This window comes from Oncorhynchus mykiss, chromosome 15 (genome assembly GCF_013265735.2).
Source record: "Oncorhynchus mykiss isolate Arlee chromosome 15, USDA_OmykA_1.1, whole genome shotgun sequence".
Lineage (NCBI taxonomy): Eukaryota > Metazoa > Chordata > Actinopteri > Salmoniformes > Salmonidae > Oncorhynchus > Oncorhynchus mykiss.
In genome coordinates, this window is record NC_048579.1 from 45,578,753 (window position 1) to 45,597,034 (window position 18,282).

General features: G+C 42.2%; 1 protein-coding gene across 1 annotated transcript; it reads left to right on the forward strand.

Moving 5' to 3' along the window:
• The first annotated feature begins 149 nt into the window (after positions 1 to 149).
• wnt7ba (wingless-type MMTV integration site family, member 7Ba) lies at positions 150 to 16,493 on the forward strand. The gene is made up of 4 exons (XM_021563341.2): positions 150 to 533; positions 2,001 to 2,227; positions 10,801 to 11,072; positions 15,469 to 16,493. Exons 1-4 carry the CDS (start codon positions 451 to 453, stop codon positions 15,946 to 15,948), a joined length of 1,062 nt encoding a protein of 353 aa, XP_021419016.2. The 5' UTR covers positions 150 to 450; the 3' UTR covers positions 15,949 to 16,493.
• Positions 16,494 to 18,282: the final 1,789 nt, after the last annotated feature.

The window sequence follows — 18,282 nt, forward strand, 5'->3', positions numbered from 1 at the left end:
AAAATATTTGGGAGCTAAATAGTAGAAGTCTCGTCTCTCTACTGTTGTCCCGTTTGGTTTTAACAGGGGGTGGGCGGTTTAGCACTGTCATACTCCCTCCACTGTGTCTCCCTCTGCAAATGATAAAACAGTGTCTCTTGGGAGGCGAAAGCGGCACATCCCTGTTGTCCCGGAATCTAAAATCCACCCCATCAGTCCAGGAGGACAACCACATTCACACCACTGCCGCCAAGAGATGACCCGTCCAGTCTCCGCACCCGAAGCCAACGCTACTACCGGGGGGCTTGGAGCTGCATAGCACCAACGCTCCGCCGACTGACCCAAAGAAGGGAACAGAGATTTTTTTGATACGAACACCCAGGACTATTTATCTTCTACAGGAATTATCTAGCTAATTTCATTTTTTCCCCCTCACTAAAGCAAGCAGCGGTCGTTGTGTTCAATGACACCATGCTCATTGTCTCGTCCCGCAGTGCGCTGCTGTCCGTCTACTATCCCCAGATCTTCCTCATCCTCACCAGCGGTAGCTACCTGTAGGTTGGCACGTGCTTTTTACCCTTCTCTCCAACAGGTGCTTGTAGAGAGAGCCATGTGATGGTGTGCATTTGTAAGATCTCTTTGCATATTGAATCTCTATTATACACTAATTTAATTAATTTGTTGATTAGGACATTTACGCACGTGAAAGTGAAAAGTATGTGTAGTGTATAATGCAATTTCACTATAAAATGATCAACTCAAATAAGCTATTGGAACTTATATAATAGCCTATTGTAAAATACTGGGATGGTATTGGCCTTTACATTAAACAACAAATATCTGTTTGGTTTTGTGACTGAAAATAGAATATTAATAACAAAACCTACAAGAAAACCACTTAACAAGAATAAAAACGTTTAATGAGCATTTAACATGTCTGTTGAATAGCTTAATTTAAACGTTATTTGACTAAATGTATTTTCCAACTAGCCTAAACGTGGTACAGTCAATGGAGAGCTGCTCCAACTTCCCAAACTGACAAATTAAATTAAATCAATATTTTGATGGATTTATAAATGACTTATGTTATATTCACAGTGTTCAATAACTACATTGATGAGTTTACCTGACTCGTAGGATTTGCGCATTGCATCATGACCATGTTCCAGGCACGCTATTTTTGTAAAGCAACATATGGAAAAGAGCAACATCGCTGGATGACATCCTGTGTTCTGTAGACAGTAAGACTGCACAACTGGTTATTTCTTATTACATTAAAAGACCCAGGCCCTCACAGAACGAATGATTACTGCACAGATATGTCTCATACTTGTACAGACAGACCTGACCAATACCTAAAACAGTCATTGTTGAGGTTCATGGCTTTAGTTAAAATGTGGAAATAAACGGCTATTAGTCAGAGTTGGTTTGTTGTCTGTTCTTCATCGGCTAACCATTGTCTGCTTTTGTGCATTTTAAAACCTGATTCAATGAATCCTTTAAAATTTATGAGGGTCAAGTTGCAGGTTTTGCTTGTTTATCTGAAGTTAGTATTTAACATGTTTATTTGTCAGTCTCAAAACATAATCAATCAAGTGTAAACCAGAAGTTATTGGCAAATACAATAGAGATATTGGCCCAGTACTGTGATTCGGCTCATTTTCAGGGTTACGGCAAGCCACGCGAGTCACGCTCCCCATCCCTTTCTCTTTTTGTAAGAGGGCGGTGGAGCAGGGTCGTTCCTAACTGACTCAGATGTATAAGGTCACAATAAACAATCTCAGTGACCTGCTTGTCTCGAACCAGGAGTGTGTCTTAAATCAGCTGTGTGTCTTAAGTGCTCTATCTAGATTGGTAGCGAAACTACCTGCGAGCCAAACCAAAACCTGACTGAACACTGTTGCCCATGGGGGGACCTGTAGAATCTGTAGCTACAGTCCGTGCCACACCGACTCTGCCCTGCCAACTCCATGTCTTGATGATTAACTATCTCCCTCTCTCTCCCCTCCCCTCTCCCATAGGGCGCTGTCCTCGGTGGTAGCTTTGGGCGCTAACATCATCTGCAACAAGATCCCTGGGCTAGCCCCTAGACAGCGCGCACTCTGCCAGAGCCGCCCGGATGCCATCATCGTCATCGGTGAGGGTGCCCAGCAGGGCATCAATGAGTGCCAGTACCAGTTCCGCTATGGCCGCTGGAACTGCTCCGCCCTGGGCGAGAGGACCGTCTTCGGACAAGAGCTGAGAGTAGGTCAGTCTACCTGCTGCAATTAGTCTAGTCAAATGCACATAACTTGTTAGGGGGTGCTGGGCTGAAGAAAACTTGTAGGGACAGTTTCCCTGAAGCAGATTAACCCTATTCCTGGAAAAAAAAAAAAAAAAATTGATGGAGATTGCCCATTGAGCTTGCTTTTTAGTCCAGGACTAGGCTTAATCTGTGTCTGGGAAATCACCCTGTATAGATGAAGTAGGACCCGCAATGTTGTGGGTCGTACTTCATTTCTACTCTACATTCTCTACAGTGTGGCCGCTCCACACTGAGAAGGATATAATAATAGTTTATGATGATGATGCCGTGATTGCATCAGAATGCCCACCAGACCAAGCATTGGTGAGAGGTGAGCATCTGATTGTGCTAACTGGGCAGAATGAGAAGTCACTGGCTTTTCCTGTGCCCTGATGAAAACGTATAGGTCTACTGTCAGTGACTAGCACCTAACTCACAGTCCAACCAATGCAGTCCAAGGTGCATGACACAAAGCGTAAGCTGGATATATAAAAAAACAATCTGATCAGCCACTCTTAAAGGAAAATGAAAGTTCAATTAAAGTTGTTTCTGTTGAACTTCCTTTTTCTTCCCAGTGGCTATGTTCAGACCAGGGCACTGGTTACAGGAGAGGTTATGGTAGTCAGTTCAGGGCAATACAAGTTGGTGAAGGTGGGAGCGATAGCTATCATCATGGCCAATTTGGTTGTTGTAGTGTGTGTGGTGCTACTCCTGCAATAGAAGCAACAATGAGAGGTTCACAAACTAGACCTCCTCTTCATTAGAATGAAGAGTGAAGCTCTATGGTTAGTGAAACTACTTCAGTGAAATCTTCCAGTGAGAATATTATTCTTTCACCATCATCCTCCTTCAATAACCACAGTGAATACCGTACTTTTACTCCATAATATTAGGCATACGGGAACAATTGAAACTTGAAGCCGTGTTGCTAGTGTCCTGAAGGGGTTTCAATCCTACAACAGTCAGTCCTACATGTGACCTCATTGTGTAGAAGTCTGTCCTGCTTCTGGGCTTGACTGTCCTAAATACAGTAGATCTATAATAATTATTGTGTGAAAATGAACCACAATGTCCTTAGAAGTGCAACCTCTCCTAACTATCTATACTCATAATCTCTAAACATCACTCTGATCTGGTTTTAGTCAGCATTCCCCTATTTTTTTAATTTCCCACAGCACACCAGTGGTATTGGTCTTAATACGGGCTCTCTTATATAAGTTGTCTATCAGTCAGAAATGTTTTGTTGCGGTCTCACTGTGGTTTGGGAACTGTGTTTAATCCAACAGCTCTGGAAACAATCACTTCTCTCACAGACAGGCGGACTGCTGGATCGAGGATTCATTTAGTTGTTTTGTTAGAGGAAAGGATCTATCTATTCCTCTGTTCACCGTGGTGTGTTAGGGTGTGTTAGGGTTATGGTGTGTTAGGTGGCTAATAGGGACAATCAGCTTGTCCCTCTACTGACTGTATGTGTTGGGAGAGATTGATATGGCAAGAACTCTGTCGATCTACTGGGAAGTTATGGTAGGACTCACCTCTTGGGTTGTTGTTGGTAGTGATTAAATGTTGGATTTGTCATTCACAGGGCCTGGGGACAGGCTCATCCTATGGTCAGTTGATCCATTCGAGTTCATGCATATGTAAAGGCATCACAGGTGTCAAGAAGTTCCTCTTCAAACACTTAATCTGATTGACCTGCAAGGACAGGGAATATACACCATAACTATTGAGTGAGACCGGAGTTTCTGTCTTGACCACTAATCAAGGTCAGCTACAGCAGTTAAAATACCCACAACAATGGAACCAAGCATGTATTACTCTACAATCAAAACACATTTTATATGCTGGGGACGACATTTGGCAGCTCGAGGAAAACCTTCACTATTCTACATTTACTGAAAGGTCAGTTTCCCTGGTTCAGACTGATGAGAGAAGACTTCAGAGTTTGTTTAAAGTTATGGATCAGTGAGCCACAGAGCTAATGGGAGAGCTACGAGTGAGTTTGTCAGGTTGGAGAGAAGCCAACCCATTGCCTTCCGCTAGACACCATGCATTAATACTCAGGTTGTTGAGGAGAATGGAACCCAACATAGTATCTTGATTGAGGCGAGAAATATCCTATTACAAGGACAACGCACTAGTAATGTTACAGTTGAAGTGGGAAGTTTACATACACTTACAGTGCCTTGCGAAAGTATTCGGCCCCCTTGAACTTTGCGACCTTTTGCCACATTTCAGGCTTCAAACATAAAGATATAAAACTGTATTTTTTTGTGAAGAATCAACAACAAGTGGGACACAATCATGAAGTGGAACGACATTTATTGTATATTTCAAACATTTTTTAACAAATGAAAAACTGAAAAATTGGGCGTGCAAAATTATTCAGCCCCTTTACTTTCAGTGCAGCAAAGGATCTCTGAATGATCCAATGTTGACCTAAATGACTAATGATGATAAGTACAATCCACCTGTGTGTAATCAAGTCTCCGTATAAATGCACCTGCACTGTGATAGTCTCAGAGGTCCGTTAAAAGCGCAGAGAGCATCATGAAGAACAAGGAACACACCAGGCAGGTCCGAGATACTGTTGTGAAGAAGTTTAAAGCCGGATTTAGATACAAAAAGATTTCCCAAGCTTTAAACATCCCAAGGAGCACTGTGCAAGCGATAATATTGAAATGGAAGGAGTATCAGACCACTGCAAATCTACCAAGACCTGGCCGTCCCTCTAAACTTTCAGCTCATACAAGGAGAAGACTGATCAGAGATGCAGCCAAGAGGCCCATGATCACTCTGGATGAACTGCAGAGATCTACAGCTGAGGTGGGAGACTCTGTCCATAGGACAACAATCAGTCGTATATTGCACAAATCTGGCCTTTATGGAAGAGTGGCAAGAAGATACCATTTCTTAAAGATATCCATAAAAAGTGTCGTTTAAAGTTTGCCACAAGCCACCTGGGAGACACATCAAACATGTGGAAGAAGGTGCTCTGGTCAGATGAAACCAAAATTGAACTTTTTGGCAACAATGCAAAACATTATGTTTGGCGTAAAAGCAACACAGCTCATCACCCTGAACACACCATCTCCACTGTCAAACATGGTGGTAGCAGCATCATGGTTTGGGCCTGCTTTTCTTCAGCAGGGACAGGGAAGATGGTTAAAATTGATGGGAAGATGGATGGAGCCAAATACAGGACCATTCTGGAAGAAAACCTGATGGAGTCTGCAAAAGACCTGAGACTGGGACGGAGATTTGTCTTCCAACAAGACAATGATCCAAAACATAAAGCAAAATCTACAATGGAATTGTTCAAAAATAAACATATCCAGGTGTTAGAATGGCCAAGTCAAAGTCCAGACCTGAATCCAATCGAGAATCTGTGGAAAGAACTGAAAACTGCTGTTCACAAATGCTCTCCATCCAACCTCACTGAGCTCGAGCTGTTTTGCAAGGAGGAATGGGAAAAAATGTCAGTCTCTCGATGTGCAAAACTGATAGAGACATACCCCAAGCGACTTACAGCTGTAATCGCAGCAAAAGGTGGCGCTACAAAGTATTAACTTAAGGGGGCTGAATAATTTTGCACGCCCAATTTTTCAGTTTTTGATTTGTTAAAAAAGTTTGAAATATCCAATAAATGTCGTTCCACTTCATGATTGTGTCCCACTTGTTGTTGATTCTTCACAGAAAAATACAGTTTTATATCTTTATGTTTGAAGGCTGAAATGTGGCAAAAGGTCGCAAAGTTCAAGGGGGCCGAATACTTTCGCAAGGCACTGTAGGTTGGAGTCATTAAAACTCGTTTTTCAACCGCTCCACAAATTTCTTGTTAACAAACTATAGTTTTGACAAGTCGGTTAGGACATCTGCTTTGTGCACGACACAAATAATTTTTCCAACAATTGTTTACAGACAGATTATTTCACTTATAATTCACTTATAATTCAATTCCAGTGGGTCAGACATTGACATACACTAAATTGACTGTGCCTTTAAACAACTTGGAAATTTCCAGAAAATGATGTCATGGCTTTAGAAGCTTCTGATAGGCTAATTGACATAATTTGAGTCAATTGGAGTTGTACCTGTGGATGTATTTCAAGAGCTACCTTCAAACGCACTGTCTCTTTGCTTGACATCATGGGAAAATCAAAAGAAATCAGCCAAGACCACAGAAAATAAATGTAGACCTCCACAAGTCTGGTTCATCCTTGGGAGCAATTTCCAAACACCAGGAAGGTACCACATTAATCTGTACAAACAATAGCACGCAAGTATAAATACCATGGGACCACGCCGCCTCCATACCGCTCAGAAAGGAGACGCCTTCTGTCTCCTAGAGATGAACGTGCTTTAGTGATGAAAAGTGCAAATCAATCCCAGAACAACAGCAAAGGACCTCGTGAAGATGCTGGAGGAAACAGGTACAAAAGTATCTACATCCACAGTAAAACGAGTCCTATATCGACATAACCTGAAAGGCTGCTAAGCAAGGAAGAAGCCACTGCTCCAAAACCGCCATAAAAAAGCCAGACTACGCATGGGGACAAAGATCGTACTTTTTGGAGAAATGAACTGAACAGAACTGTTTGGCCATAATGCCCATTGTTATGTTAGGAGGAAAAAGAGGGAGGCTTGCAAGCCAAAGAACACCATCCCAACCGTGAAGCACGGGGGTGGCAGCATCATGTTGTGGGGGTGCTTTGCTGCAGGAGGGACTGGTGCACTTCAAAAATTAGATGGCATCATGAAGAATAAACATTATGTGGCTATATTGAAGCAACATCTCAAGACATCAGTCAGGAAGTTAAAGCTTGGTCGCAAATGGGTCTTCCAAATGATTAATCACCCAAGCATACTTCCAAAGTTGTGGACAACAAAGTCAAGGTATTGGAGTGACCATCACAAAGCCCTGACTTCAATCCTATAGAACATTTGTGGGCAGAACTGAAAAAGCGTGTGCGAGCAAGGAGGCCTACAAACCTGACTGAGTTACACCATCTTTGTCAGGAGGAATGGGCCAAAATTCACCCAATTTATTATGAAAAGCTTGATTTAAAGGCAATGCTACCAAATACTATGTTAGCATTGTATGCAAACTTATGACCCACTGGGAATTTGATGGAATAAATCAAATCTGAAATAAATAATTATTTCTACTATTATTCTGACATTTCACATTCTTAAAAAAAAGTGGTGATCCTAACTGACCTAAAACAGTGGATTCTTACTTGGATTAAATGTCAGGGATTGTGAAAAACTTAGTTTAAATGTATTTGGCTGAGGCGTATGTAAACTTCGACTTCAACTGTACAGTAATTCATTTCCTTTCCATGCTGTAAATGTGAATGTGTTTGTTCTGAAACGGAAAGCGGGTCATTTGAAAGTCTCTTACGGGTATTTAGCGTTGCTTTGATGGTGTAGTTTGACAGAATGATCAATGGTACAGCAGATGTGAGGATGTATCATGTGGTTGTGGGTCTATAACCCATGATAAGTTACCACCACCAGCTACAAAAACAATATGAGTAATGTTCACTTAACATTTATCGAGCATCTTTAAGCGGATTTGTGTGTTTATTAACATCTTATAAATCATTTACAAGACGTTACATTACATCCATAAACAACTTGTCTAGAGTGAAGGTAGTGAGTTCAATAACGCTACATTGTCAGCTATAGAATAACAAATGTGTTGGCTGAAGCAGAAACCAACTGGCACACATTAAGTGCACTTATAGATAGGGTAATTTACACTGAACAAAACTATAAACATAACATTTAAAGTGTTGGTCCCATGTTTCATGAGCTGAAATAAAACATCCCAGAAATTTTCCAAATGCTAAAAATATTATTTCTCTCAAATTTTGTGCACAAATTTGTTTACATCCCTGTTAATGAGCATTTTCTCTTTTGCCAAGATAATCCATCCACCTGACAGGTGTGGCATATCAAGAAGCTGATTAAACAACAAGATCATTACACAGGTGCACCTTGTGCTGGGGACAATACAATGCCACTCTAAAATGTGCAGTTTTGTCACAGAACACAATGCCACAGATGAGCGTCCAATTGGCATGCTGACTGCAGGAATGTCCACCAGAGCTGTTGGCAGAGAATTGAATGTTAATTTCTCTACCATAAGCCGCCTCAAATGTCATTTTAGAGAATTTGGCAGTACGTCCAACTGGCCTCACAACCGCAAACCACGTGTATGGCGTAGTTTGGGCGAGCAGTTTGCTGATGTCAAATCAAAATCAAATAAAATTGTATTGTATTGGTCACATACACACAGTGAGCAGATGTTAATCCGAGTGTAGCGAAATGCTTGTGCTTCTAGTTCCGACAGTGCAGTAATATCTAACAAGTAATCTAAGAATTTCACAACAACTACCTAATACACACAAATCTAAAGCGATGAATGAGAATATGTACATAGAAATATATGGATGAGCGATGGCCGAGCGGCATAGGCAAGGTGCAATAGATGGTATAAAATACACTATATACATATGATGTGAGTAATGTATATAAACATTATTAAAGTGGCATTATTTAAAGTGACTATTGATCCATTTATTAAAGTGGCCAGTGATTGGGTCTCAATGCAGGCAGCAGCCTCTCTGAGTTAGCACCACCCTCTGAAGAGCCTTGCGATTGAGGGCGGTGCAGTTGCCATACCAGTTTGTTAGGGTTTTGGGTGACAAGCCAAATTTCTTCAGTCTCTTGAGGTTGAAGAGGCGCTGTTGTGCCTTCTTTACCACACTGTCTGTGTGGGTGGACCATTTCAGTTAGTCTGTGATGTGTACGCAGAGAACTTAATCAATCAATTTATTTATAAAGCCCTTCTTAGATCAGCTGATGTCACAAAGTGCTGTACAGAAAACATTCCACCTTCTCCACTGCTGTTCCTTCGATGTGGATAGGGGGATCCTCCCTCTGCTGTTTCCTGAAGTTCACGATCATCTCCTTTGTTTTGTTCATTTTGAGTGAGAGGTTGTTTTCCTGACACCACACTCAGAGTGCCCTCACCTCCTCCTTGTAGGCTGTCTTGTCATTGTTGGTAATCAAGCCCACTACTGTTGTGTCATCTGCAAACTTGATAATTTGAGTTGGAGGCGTGCATGGCCACGCAGTCGTGGGTGAACAGGAAGTACGGGAGGGGGCTGAACACCCACCCTTGTGGGGCCCCAGTGTTGAGAGTCAGCGAAGGGGAGATGTTGTTTCCTACCTTCACCACCTGGGGGCGGCCCGTCAGAAAGTCCAGGACCCAATTGCACAAGGCGGAGTTGAGACCCAGGGCCTCCAGCTTGATGATGAGCTTGGAGGGTACTATGGTGTTGAATGCTGAGCTGTAGTCAATGAATAGCATTCTTACATAGGTATTCCTCTTGTCCAGATGGGATAGGGCAGTGTGCAGTGTCATGGCGATTGCATCGTCTGTGGACCTGTTGGGTCACCGTTGTGAACAGAGTGCTCCATGGTGGCTGTGGGGTTACGGTATGGGCAGGCATAATGTCACGTGACTAGGGGGTATTCTAGTTATATATTTCTATGTTGTGTTCTAGTTTATTTTTCTATGTTGGTGTTTTGTATGATTCCCAATTAGAGGCAGCTGGTAATCAATTGTTGGCTCTAATTGGGTTCATATTTAAGTAGCTATTTTTCCCACCTGTGTTTGTGGGAAGTTGTTTTGTGTTTGTGCATGTGCACCACATAGTCACGTTTCATTGTTCGTTTATTGATTTATTGTTTTTGCTTTAAGTTTCACTTTGAAATAAATACGTGGAACTCAACATCCGCTGCGCCGTGGTCCCATTCTCACGACAACCGTGACACATAAGCTATGGACAACGAACACAATTGTATTTTACTGATGGCAATTTCCATGCACAGAGATAGCGTGACGAGATGCTGAGGCCCTTTATTGTGCCATTCATCAGCCGCCCAGTTCTTCAATGGCCTGCATACTAACCAGACATCTATTTCCTTATATGAACTGTAACTCTAATTGTTGCATGTTGCATTTATATTTTTGTTCAGTATATATATACTCTATAATACTATAGTACATATACTACTATAGTAATACTATAGTACATACAGTCATTTTTACTGTATCTGCTGTACAGACACAGATACAGTAAGGCTCCTGTGGTCAACCAGCAGATGTCACTTGGGGTTTTATCAGTGGAGTCTTACCCAGCCCACCTGTTAAAAATAATAGGGCTCTGACGAGAGTCAGTTAGAAAGAGACTATCAAATAAGGAATGGTAGGTATTTATTAGCCTGTTACAGGTTAATTACATTAGACTAATAAAAGGCCAAATTGCAGTCAGGTCACCTAGTAATGTAAAGTGTGGATGAATTTTGTTGTAGTGGGCCACAAGCCTTTCATTAGGCCACAGCATAAAATACTATACTGTATTGTAACACAAACTCATACTATGTACTGTAATGCACTACAACTCACCTAGGACTAGTGCAAGATAACTCTTTGCCGCTCTCTCCCTCTCTCTCCGCCCCAGGCAGCCGAGAGGCGGCGTTCACCTATTCCATCACGGCGGCTGGCGTGGCACATTCGGTGACAGCGGCGTGTAGTCAGGGTAACCTGAGCCAGTGTGGCTGCGACAGGGAGAAGCAGGGCTACCATGACCAGGAGGAGGGCTGGAAGTGGGGAGGCTGCTCGGCCAACATCAAGTACGGCGTGGAGTTCTCCAGACGCTTCGTGGATGCCCGAGAGATCAAGAAGAACGCCCGACGTCTGATGAACTTGCATAATAATGAGGCAGGACGAAAGGTAAAGTGACTGACACTGCTTGTCTTGTTGTCTGGGGTTTTAACACACCTAACAAACATGTAGTTGTTTCTGTAGTGATCTAGAATATCAGACAATAGAATATAATACAACTCAATCAGGAAAGTATACTGAACAAAAATCTAAATGCAACGTGCAAAGTGTTGGTCCCATGTTTCATGAGGTGAATTAGAAAGATCCCGGGAATGTTCCATACGCACAAAAAGTGTATTTTTCTTAAATTTGTGCAGAGATTTGTTCACATCCCTGTTAGTGAGCATTTCTCATTTGTCACGTTAATCCATCCACCTGATAGGTGTGGCATATCAAGAAGCTGATTAAACAGCATGATCATTACAAAGGTGCACCTTGTGCTGCGGACAATAAAAGGCCACTCTATAATGTGCAGTTTTGTCACACAACATGGATGTGTTGTTTTAGAGAATTTGGCAGTATGTCCAACTGGCCTCACAACCGACCTCCACAGCCGGCTTCTCCACCTGCGGGACCGTCTGAGACCAGCCAACCGGACAGCTGATGAAACTGTGGGTTTGCACAACCAGAGAATTTCTGCACAAACTGTCAGAAACTGTCTCAGGGAAGTTCATCTGTGTGCTCGTCTTCCTCACCAGGGTCATGACCTGACTGCAGTTCGGCGCCATAACCAACTTCATTGGGCAAATGCTCACCTTCGATGGCCATTGGCATGCTAGAGAAGTGTGCTCTTCACGGATGAATCCCGTTTGTTTTCTCTGGATTGATGTGTATGACAGCGTGTTCCAGTTCCCAGCAATATCCAGCAACTTCTCACAGCCATTGAAGAGTGGGATAACATTCCACACGAAACAATCAACAGCCTGATCAACTATATGTGAAGAAGATGGTTTTCTGATCCACGCCCCTACCTTTTTTTTAAAAAGTATCTGTGACCAACAGATGCATATCTGTATTCCCAGTCATGTAAAATCTATAGATTAGGGCCTACGGAATTTATTTAAATTGACTGATTTCCTTATATGAACTGTAACGCAGTAAAATCTTTGAAATTGTTGCATGTTGCATTTATATATTTTTTCAGTGTAAATATAAGTTCAGAGGAGACCGCATCGCTGTGCTAAATTATGCTATACTAGTTTAAAAACAGAAGGTTTCAAAATGTGTGTGTGAGCACATGCGTGTGTGCCTGCCCATGTGTGGGTGTGTGCGTGAACTCGCCCCTGCGTGTATGTGTGTGTGTGAGCGGAGGGAACGCAAGGCCGGGCAAACCGGCTGCCAAATGGAGTCCTGCCATAACCCTGCAGTCCCATTCATTGAAATACAGAGCATTAAGTCAGGATGCAGGATATTATTGCAAAGTCTCTCTCTCTTCCTCTCTCGTTGGCAGCCCCCAAAACCATGCTGCTGCACCACTGCACACACTGAACCAACCTAATCAAGAGCCAATTCCCCTAACTTGATAGCAGGGCAGATCAAGTGCAACAGGCTTGATACACTCGTACATGATAGGCTAGTAGGCTACAGTACTGGCCACACAGAAGTTTTTAATTCCTATTGACAATGCATCTAATGTCAACACTGATAGATATTGCTTTGTGTTAGAATTTGCTATTCTTTTTTGGGGAACATTAGTCTACACATAAACATTTCAGATTTGGTCACAACTAAACTCAGCAAAAAAAGAAACGTCCTCTCACTGGACATTTCTGGCCCTTGCTACATATTCTGGCCCTTGCTACATATTTGTCGCCAGACCCACTGGCTCCAGGTCATCCATAAGTCTATGCTAGGTAAAGCTACGCCTTATCTCAGCTCACTGGTCACGATAACAACACCCACCTGTAGCACGCGCTCCAGCAGGTATATCTCACTGGTCATCCCCAAAGCCAACACCTCCTTTGGCTGCCTTTCCTTCCAGTTCTCTGCTGCCAATGACTGGAACAAATTGCAAAAATCGCTGAAGCTGGAGACTTATATTTCCCTCACTAACTTTAAACATCAGCTAACTGATCGCTGCAGCTGTACACAGCCCATCTGTAAATAGCCCACCCAATCTACTTACCCCATCCCCATATTGGTTTTATTTGGTTTTCTGCTCTTTTGCACACCAGTATTTCTACTTGCAGATCACCATCTGCTCATCTATCACTACAGTGTTAATTTGCTAAATTGTAATTACTTCACTATCATGGCCTATTTATTGCCTTACCTCCTCACACCATTTGCACACACTATATATAGACTTTCTTTTTTCCCCTATTGTGTTATTGACTGTACGCTTGTTTATTCCATGTGTAACTCTGTGTTGTTGTTTGTGTTGCACTGCTTGGCTTTATCTTGGCCAGGTCGCAGTTGTAAATGAGAACTTGTTCTCAACTAGCCTACCTGGTTAAATAAAGGTGAAATAAAATAAAATAATACATTTAAAAATTTTAAAAACTGTCAACTGCGTTTATTTTCAGCAAACTTAACGTGTAAATATTTGTATGAACATAACAAGATTCAACAACTGAGACACAAACTGAACAAGTTCCGCAGACATGTGACTAACAGAAATGGAGTAATGTGTCCCTGAACAAAGGGGGGGTCAAAATCAAAAGTAACAGTCAGTATCTGGTGTGGCCACCAGCTGTATTAAGTACTGCAGTGCATCTCCTCCTCATGGACTGCACCAGATTTGCCAGTTCTTGCTGTGAGATGATACACCACTCTTCCCGGACATTCCTGGGGGGAATGGCCCTAGCCCTCACCCTCCGATCCAACAGGTTCCAGACGTGCTCAATGGGATTGAGATCTGGGCTCTTCGCTGGCCATGGCAGAACACTGACATTCCTGTCTTGCAGGAAATCACGCACAGAACGAGCAGTATGGCTGGTGGCATTGTCATGCTGGAGGGTCATGTCAGGATGAGTCTGCAGGAAGGGTACCAAATGATGGAAGAGGATGTCTTCCCTGTATCGCACAGCGTTGAGATTGCCTGCAATGACAACAAGCTCACTCAGATGCAGTGACACACCACCCCAGACCATGACTGATCCTCCACCTCAAAATTGATCCCTCTCCAGAGTACAGGCCTTGGTGTAACGCTAATTCCTTTGACGATAAACGCGAATCCGACCATCACCCCTGGTGAGACAAAACCGTGACTCATCAGTGAAGAGCACTTTTTGCCAGTCCGGTCTGGTCCAGAGACGGTGGGTTTGTGCCCATAGACGACGTTGTTGCCGGTGATGTCTGGTGAGGACCTGCCTTACAGCAGGCCTACAAGCCCTAAGTCCAGCCTCTCTCAGCCTATTGCGGTTAGTCTGCGCAATGATGGAGGGATTGTGCGTTATTGGTATAACTCGGGCAGTTGTTGTTGCCATCCTGTACCTGTCCCGCAGGTTTGATGTTCGGATATACCGATCCTGTGCAGGTGTTGTTACACATGGTCTGCCACTGCGAGGATGATCAGCTGTCCGTCCTGTCTCCCTGTAGTGCTGTCTTAGGCGTCTCATAGGCCAGTTGCAATTTATTGTCCTGGCCACATCTGCAGTCCTCATGCCTCGGTGTCAAAGGCATGTTCACGCAGATGAGCAGGGACCCTGGGCATCTTTCTTTTGGTGTTTTTCAGAGTCAGTAGAAAGGCCTCTTTAGTGTCCTAAGTTTTCATAACTGTAACCTTAATTGCCTACAGTCTGTAAGCTGTTAGTGTCTTAACGACCGTTCCACAGGTGCACGTTCATTAATTGTTCATGGTTCATTGAACAAGCATGGGAAACAGTGTTTAAACCCTTTACAATGAAGATCTGTGAAGTTATTTGGATTTTTACGAATTATCTTTGAAAGACAGGGTCCTGAAAAAGGAGTTTATATAACTCAACCCTAAATGGTAAACTGTCATCTGTCAAATGTGTCCGCTAAATATATCCGCAAGACATCAAAACTTAAATCGCACATGAAACCAAGTACAACGTTATACAGGTTCTGGTTACATAAGAGTTCTGGTCGTTTATTCTGTCCATTGTGGTCCTTAAAAAGGTCTAGTTAGTAAGAGAGTAGAGGCTTGAGCCATAAGTTATTTTCACTTTATTTTTTTACATAGCTGGCATCACTGTCCAGTTGGTGGATTTGAAATATATAGTCCATATGGACTTTAGGCTATATTGTAGGGGATGCCCTTAGTTGATAGACTAAGTATTGTAGAACTGTTGAATGGAAAATACAATTTGTGGATATGTGGGCTGGCCTAAACTCTTTCATACAAATCTCCAATTCACATCACTTTGAATTAAGTAGTTAAGCTACCTACACACAACTATTCAACATTTGGGAACTCTTACTCAAAGCATTTATCTAACCCTCGGGTCATGTCAACCTTTTCCAAACCTTGTATCCAACCCTCTTCTCTCCTCTCCCTCAGATTCTGGAGGAGCATATGAAGTTGGAGTGTAAGTGTCACGGCGTGTCAGGCTCCTGCACCACCAAGACCTGCTGGATCACCTTACCCAAGTTCCGGGAGATTGGCTACATCCTGAAAGAGCGCTACAGCGAGGCGGTCCAAGTCGAACCGGTCCGGGCCTCCCGTCTCCGCCAACCATCCTTCCTTCGGCTGAAGGAGGCGCGGGGCTACCAGAAACCCACGGACACAGATCTGGTCTACCTGGAGAGGTCTCCTAACTACTGCGAGGAGGACATGGCGACAGGGAGCACAGGGACGCGGGGGAGGCTGTGTAACTACACGTCACCCCATACCGACGGCTGCAATCTGATGTGTTGTGGTAGAGGCCACAACACCCACCAGTATACCCGCGTGTGGCAGTGCAACTGCAAGTTCCAGTGGTGCTGTTTTGTGAAGTGTAACACGTGCAGCGAGAAGTCTGAGGTGTTCACCTGCAAATAAAGGATGGATGGACAAGCAGATGGATGGAGGGGGACGGAGGGATGAAGGACGGAGCTGGGAAAAGGGACAAGGCAAGGCCATGAGAAAGGATACAAGGAAGGAAAAAAGGGTACTAGGACGTGGACTTAGTGGGGAAGGACTTCAGGAGGGACTCTACAGAGTGGACTTGGAAAATTGTTTGATTGTTCACGGCTTCATTTTGCACATTGGACATCCTATTTGATTTTAAAAAACAAAGGAAAGATTAAATGTACTAAAATGACTTTGAGAGAAATTACTTTGAAAAGTAGGCAAATAATGTTTTCTTCTTATGTGCTGACTGGAAAACTGTGATGCAGATATACTATGTGTTGCAAGATATTGATGAAGTGCAAGGATTGTGGTTGTTCATTTTTCTGTCTCCAACCAAGCAAATCTGTTATTGGAAACATTGCGGACCCAAACTTTATCAAGTGCAGTTTTCACCTCCTCGGTAACACTGCTCATAAAAGCAAAATAACCTCGACATCTGAAACAGGGAAGGAAAAAAAAAACACGGATTAACTGACATAATTACAACCTCAAACTGGAAACGGTACATCAGCAAAGTGCCTTTTGACTGCGATGCGAGACGGATGCAGAGAGAAAGGAGCGTGGTTTAAAAAGACTGGTGTAGAATGGTGGTGTACCTTGACTATCCAGTCACACTGTATTTACAATGCCTTCAGAAACTATTCACACCCCTTGTTTTTTTTTAGTGTACTGTTACAAAGTGTTAATACAATGGATTTGTAATTTCCTGTCAACAATATACACAAAATACTCTATAATGTCAAAGTGGGAGAAAAATTCTAACATTTGTAAAAAATAAAATAAAAATAAAAACGAATGAAAAATAAAACACATCTTGATTAGATAAGTATTCAACCCTCTTGAGTCAATATATGTAAGAATCACCTTTTGGCAGTGATTACAGCTGTGTCTTTCTGGGTAAGTCTCTAAGAGCTTTCCACACTTGGATTGTGCAACAATTGTCAATAATTTTTTTTAAATTCTTATAGCTCTGTCAAATTGGTTGTTGATCATTGCTAGACAACCATTTTCAGGTCTTGCCATACATTTTCAAGCAGATGTAAGTCAAAATTGTAACTCTGCAATTCATTCACTGTCTTCTTGGTAAGCAATTCCAGTATAGATTTGGCCATGTGTTTTAGGTTATTGTCAACAACAACAAAACATTTGATGAAAATGTAAGTTGCTCTGGATAAGATGTAAATGTAAATGTTGAAAGGTGAATTCATCTACCAGTGTCTGGTGGAAAACAGACTGAACCATGTTTTCCTCTAGGATTTTACCAGTGCTTAGCTCCATTCCATTTATTTTGATCCTGAAAAACTCCCCAGTCCTTAACGATTACAAGCATACACATAACATGATGCATACACCACTATGCTTGAAAATATGGAGAGTGGTACTCGTAGTGTGTTGTATTTTCCCCAAACATAACACTTTGTATTCAGGACATAAAGTTAATTACATTGCCACATTTTTAGCAGTATCACTTTAGTGCCTTCTTGCAAACAGGATGCATGTTTTGGAATATTTGTATTCTGTACAGGCTTCCTTCTTTTCACTCTGTCAATTAGGTTAGTATTGTGGAGTAACTACAATGTTGATCCATCCTCAGTGTTCTATCACAGCCATTAAACTCTGTAACTGTTTTAAAGTCGCCATTGGCCTCATCCCGGAGCGGTTTCCTTCCTCTCTGGGAACGGAGTTAAGAACAACGCCTGTATCTTCATAGTGACTGGGTGTATTGATACACCATCCAAAGTGTAATTAATAACTTCACCATGCTCAAAGGGATATTCAATGTCTGCTTTTTTTTCTTTCTTTTTTTACCCATCTACTAATAGGTGCCCTTTTTTGCAAGGGGTTGTAAAACCTTTCTGAAAACAGAATTCCAGTTTGACATTATTATGGGGTAAACCATTTTCAATTCAGGGTGTAACACAACAAAATGTGGAAAAAGTCAAGGGGTGTGAATATTTTCTGAAGGCACTGTATGTTTGAACACTGAAAATAAATGCTTTATTTATGTTAAGATATCTTCAAACTAAAAAGGTCTTATAGTATGGATAGCAATGTTTAATATATTTTTTTCTCTCTTTGATTGCTACTGAAGTGTACCAGAGTTAGTGTGGCATTAAGCATAAAGCCACAACAGTAGAGTACAAAACATTTTTCTGCAATTTTCATTTTCTTAAATCTGTGCATTTCTATTGTCAGTAGCATGTCTAAGTAGTTATCTTATTATTTTGCTCACCATCCCTCCTCAATTCATTGAACATGATT

Excerpts from the sequence above, each read along its gene's own strand:
- wnt7ba (XM_021563341.2), top strand. The coding sequence starts at position 451 with ATGCTCATTGTCTCGTCCCGCAGTGCGCTGCTGTCCGTCTACTATCCC. Across the intron at positions 2,228-10,800 it reads CGGACAAGAGCTGAGAGTAG|GCAGCCGAGAGGCGGCGTTC; the intron begins GTCAGTCTACCT and ends TCTCCGCCCCAG. Across the intron at positions 11,073-15,468 it reads ATAATGAGGCAGGACGAAAG|ATTCTGGAGGAGCATATGAA; the intron begins GTAAAGTGACTG and ends CCTCTCCCTCAG.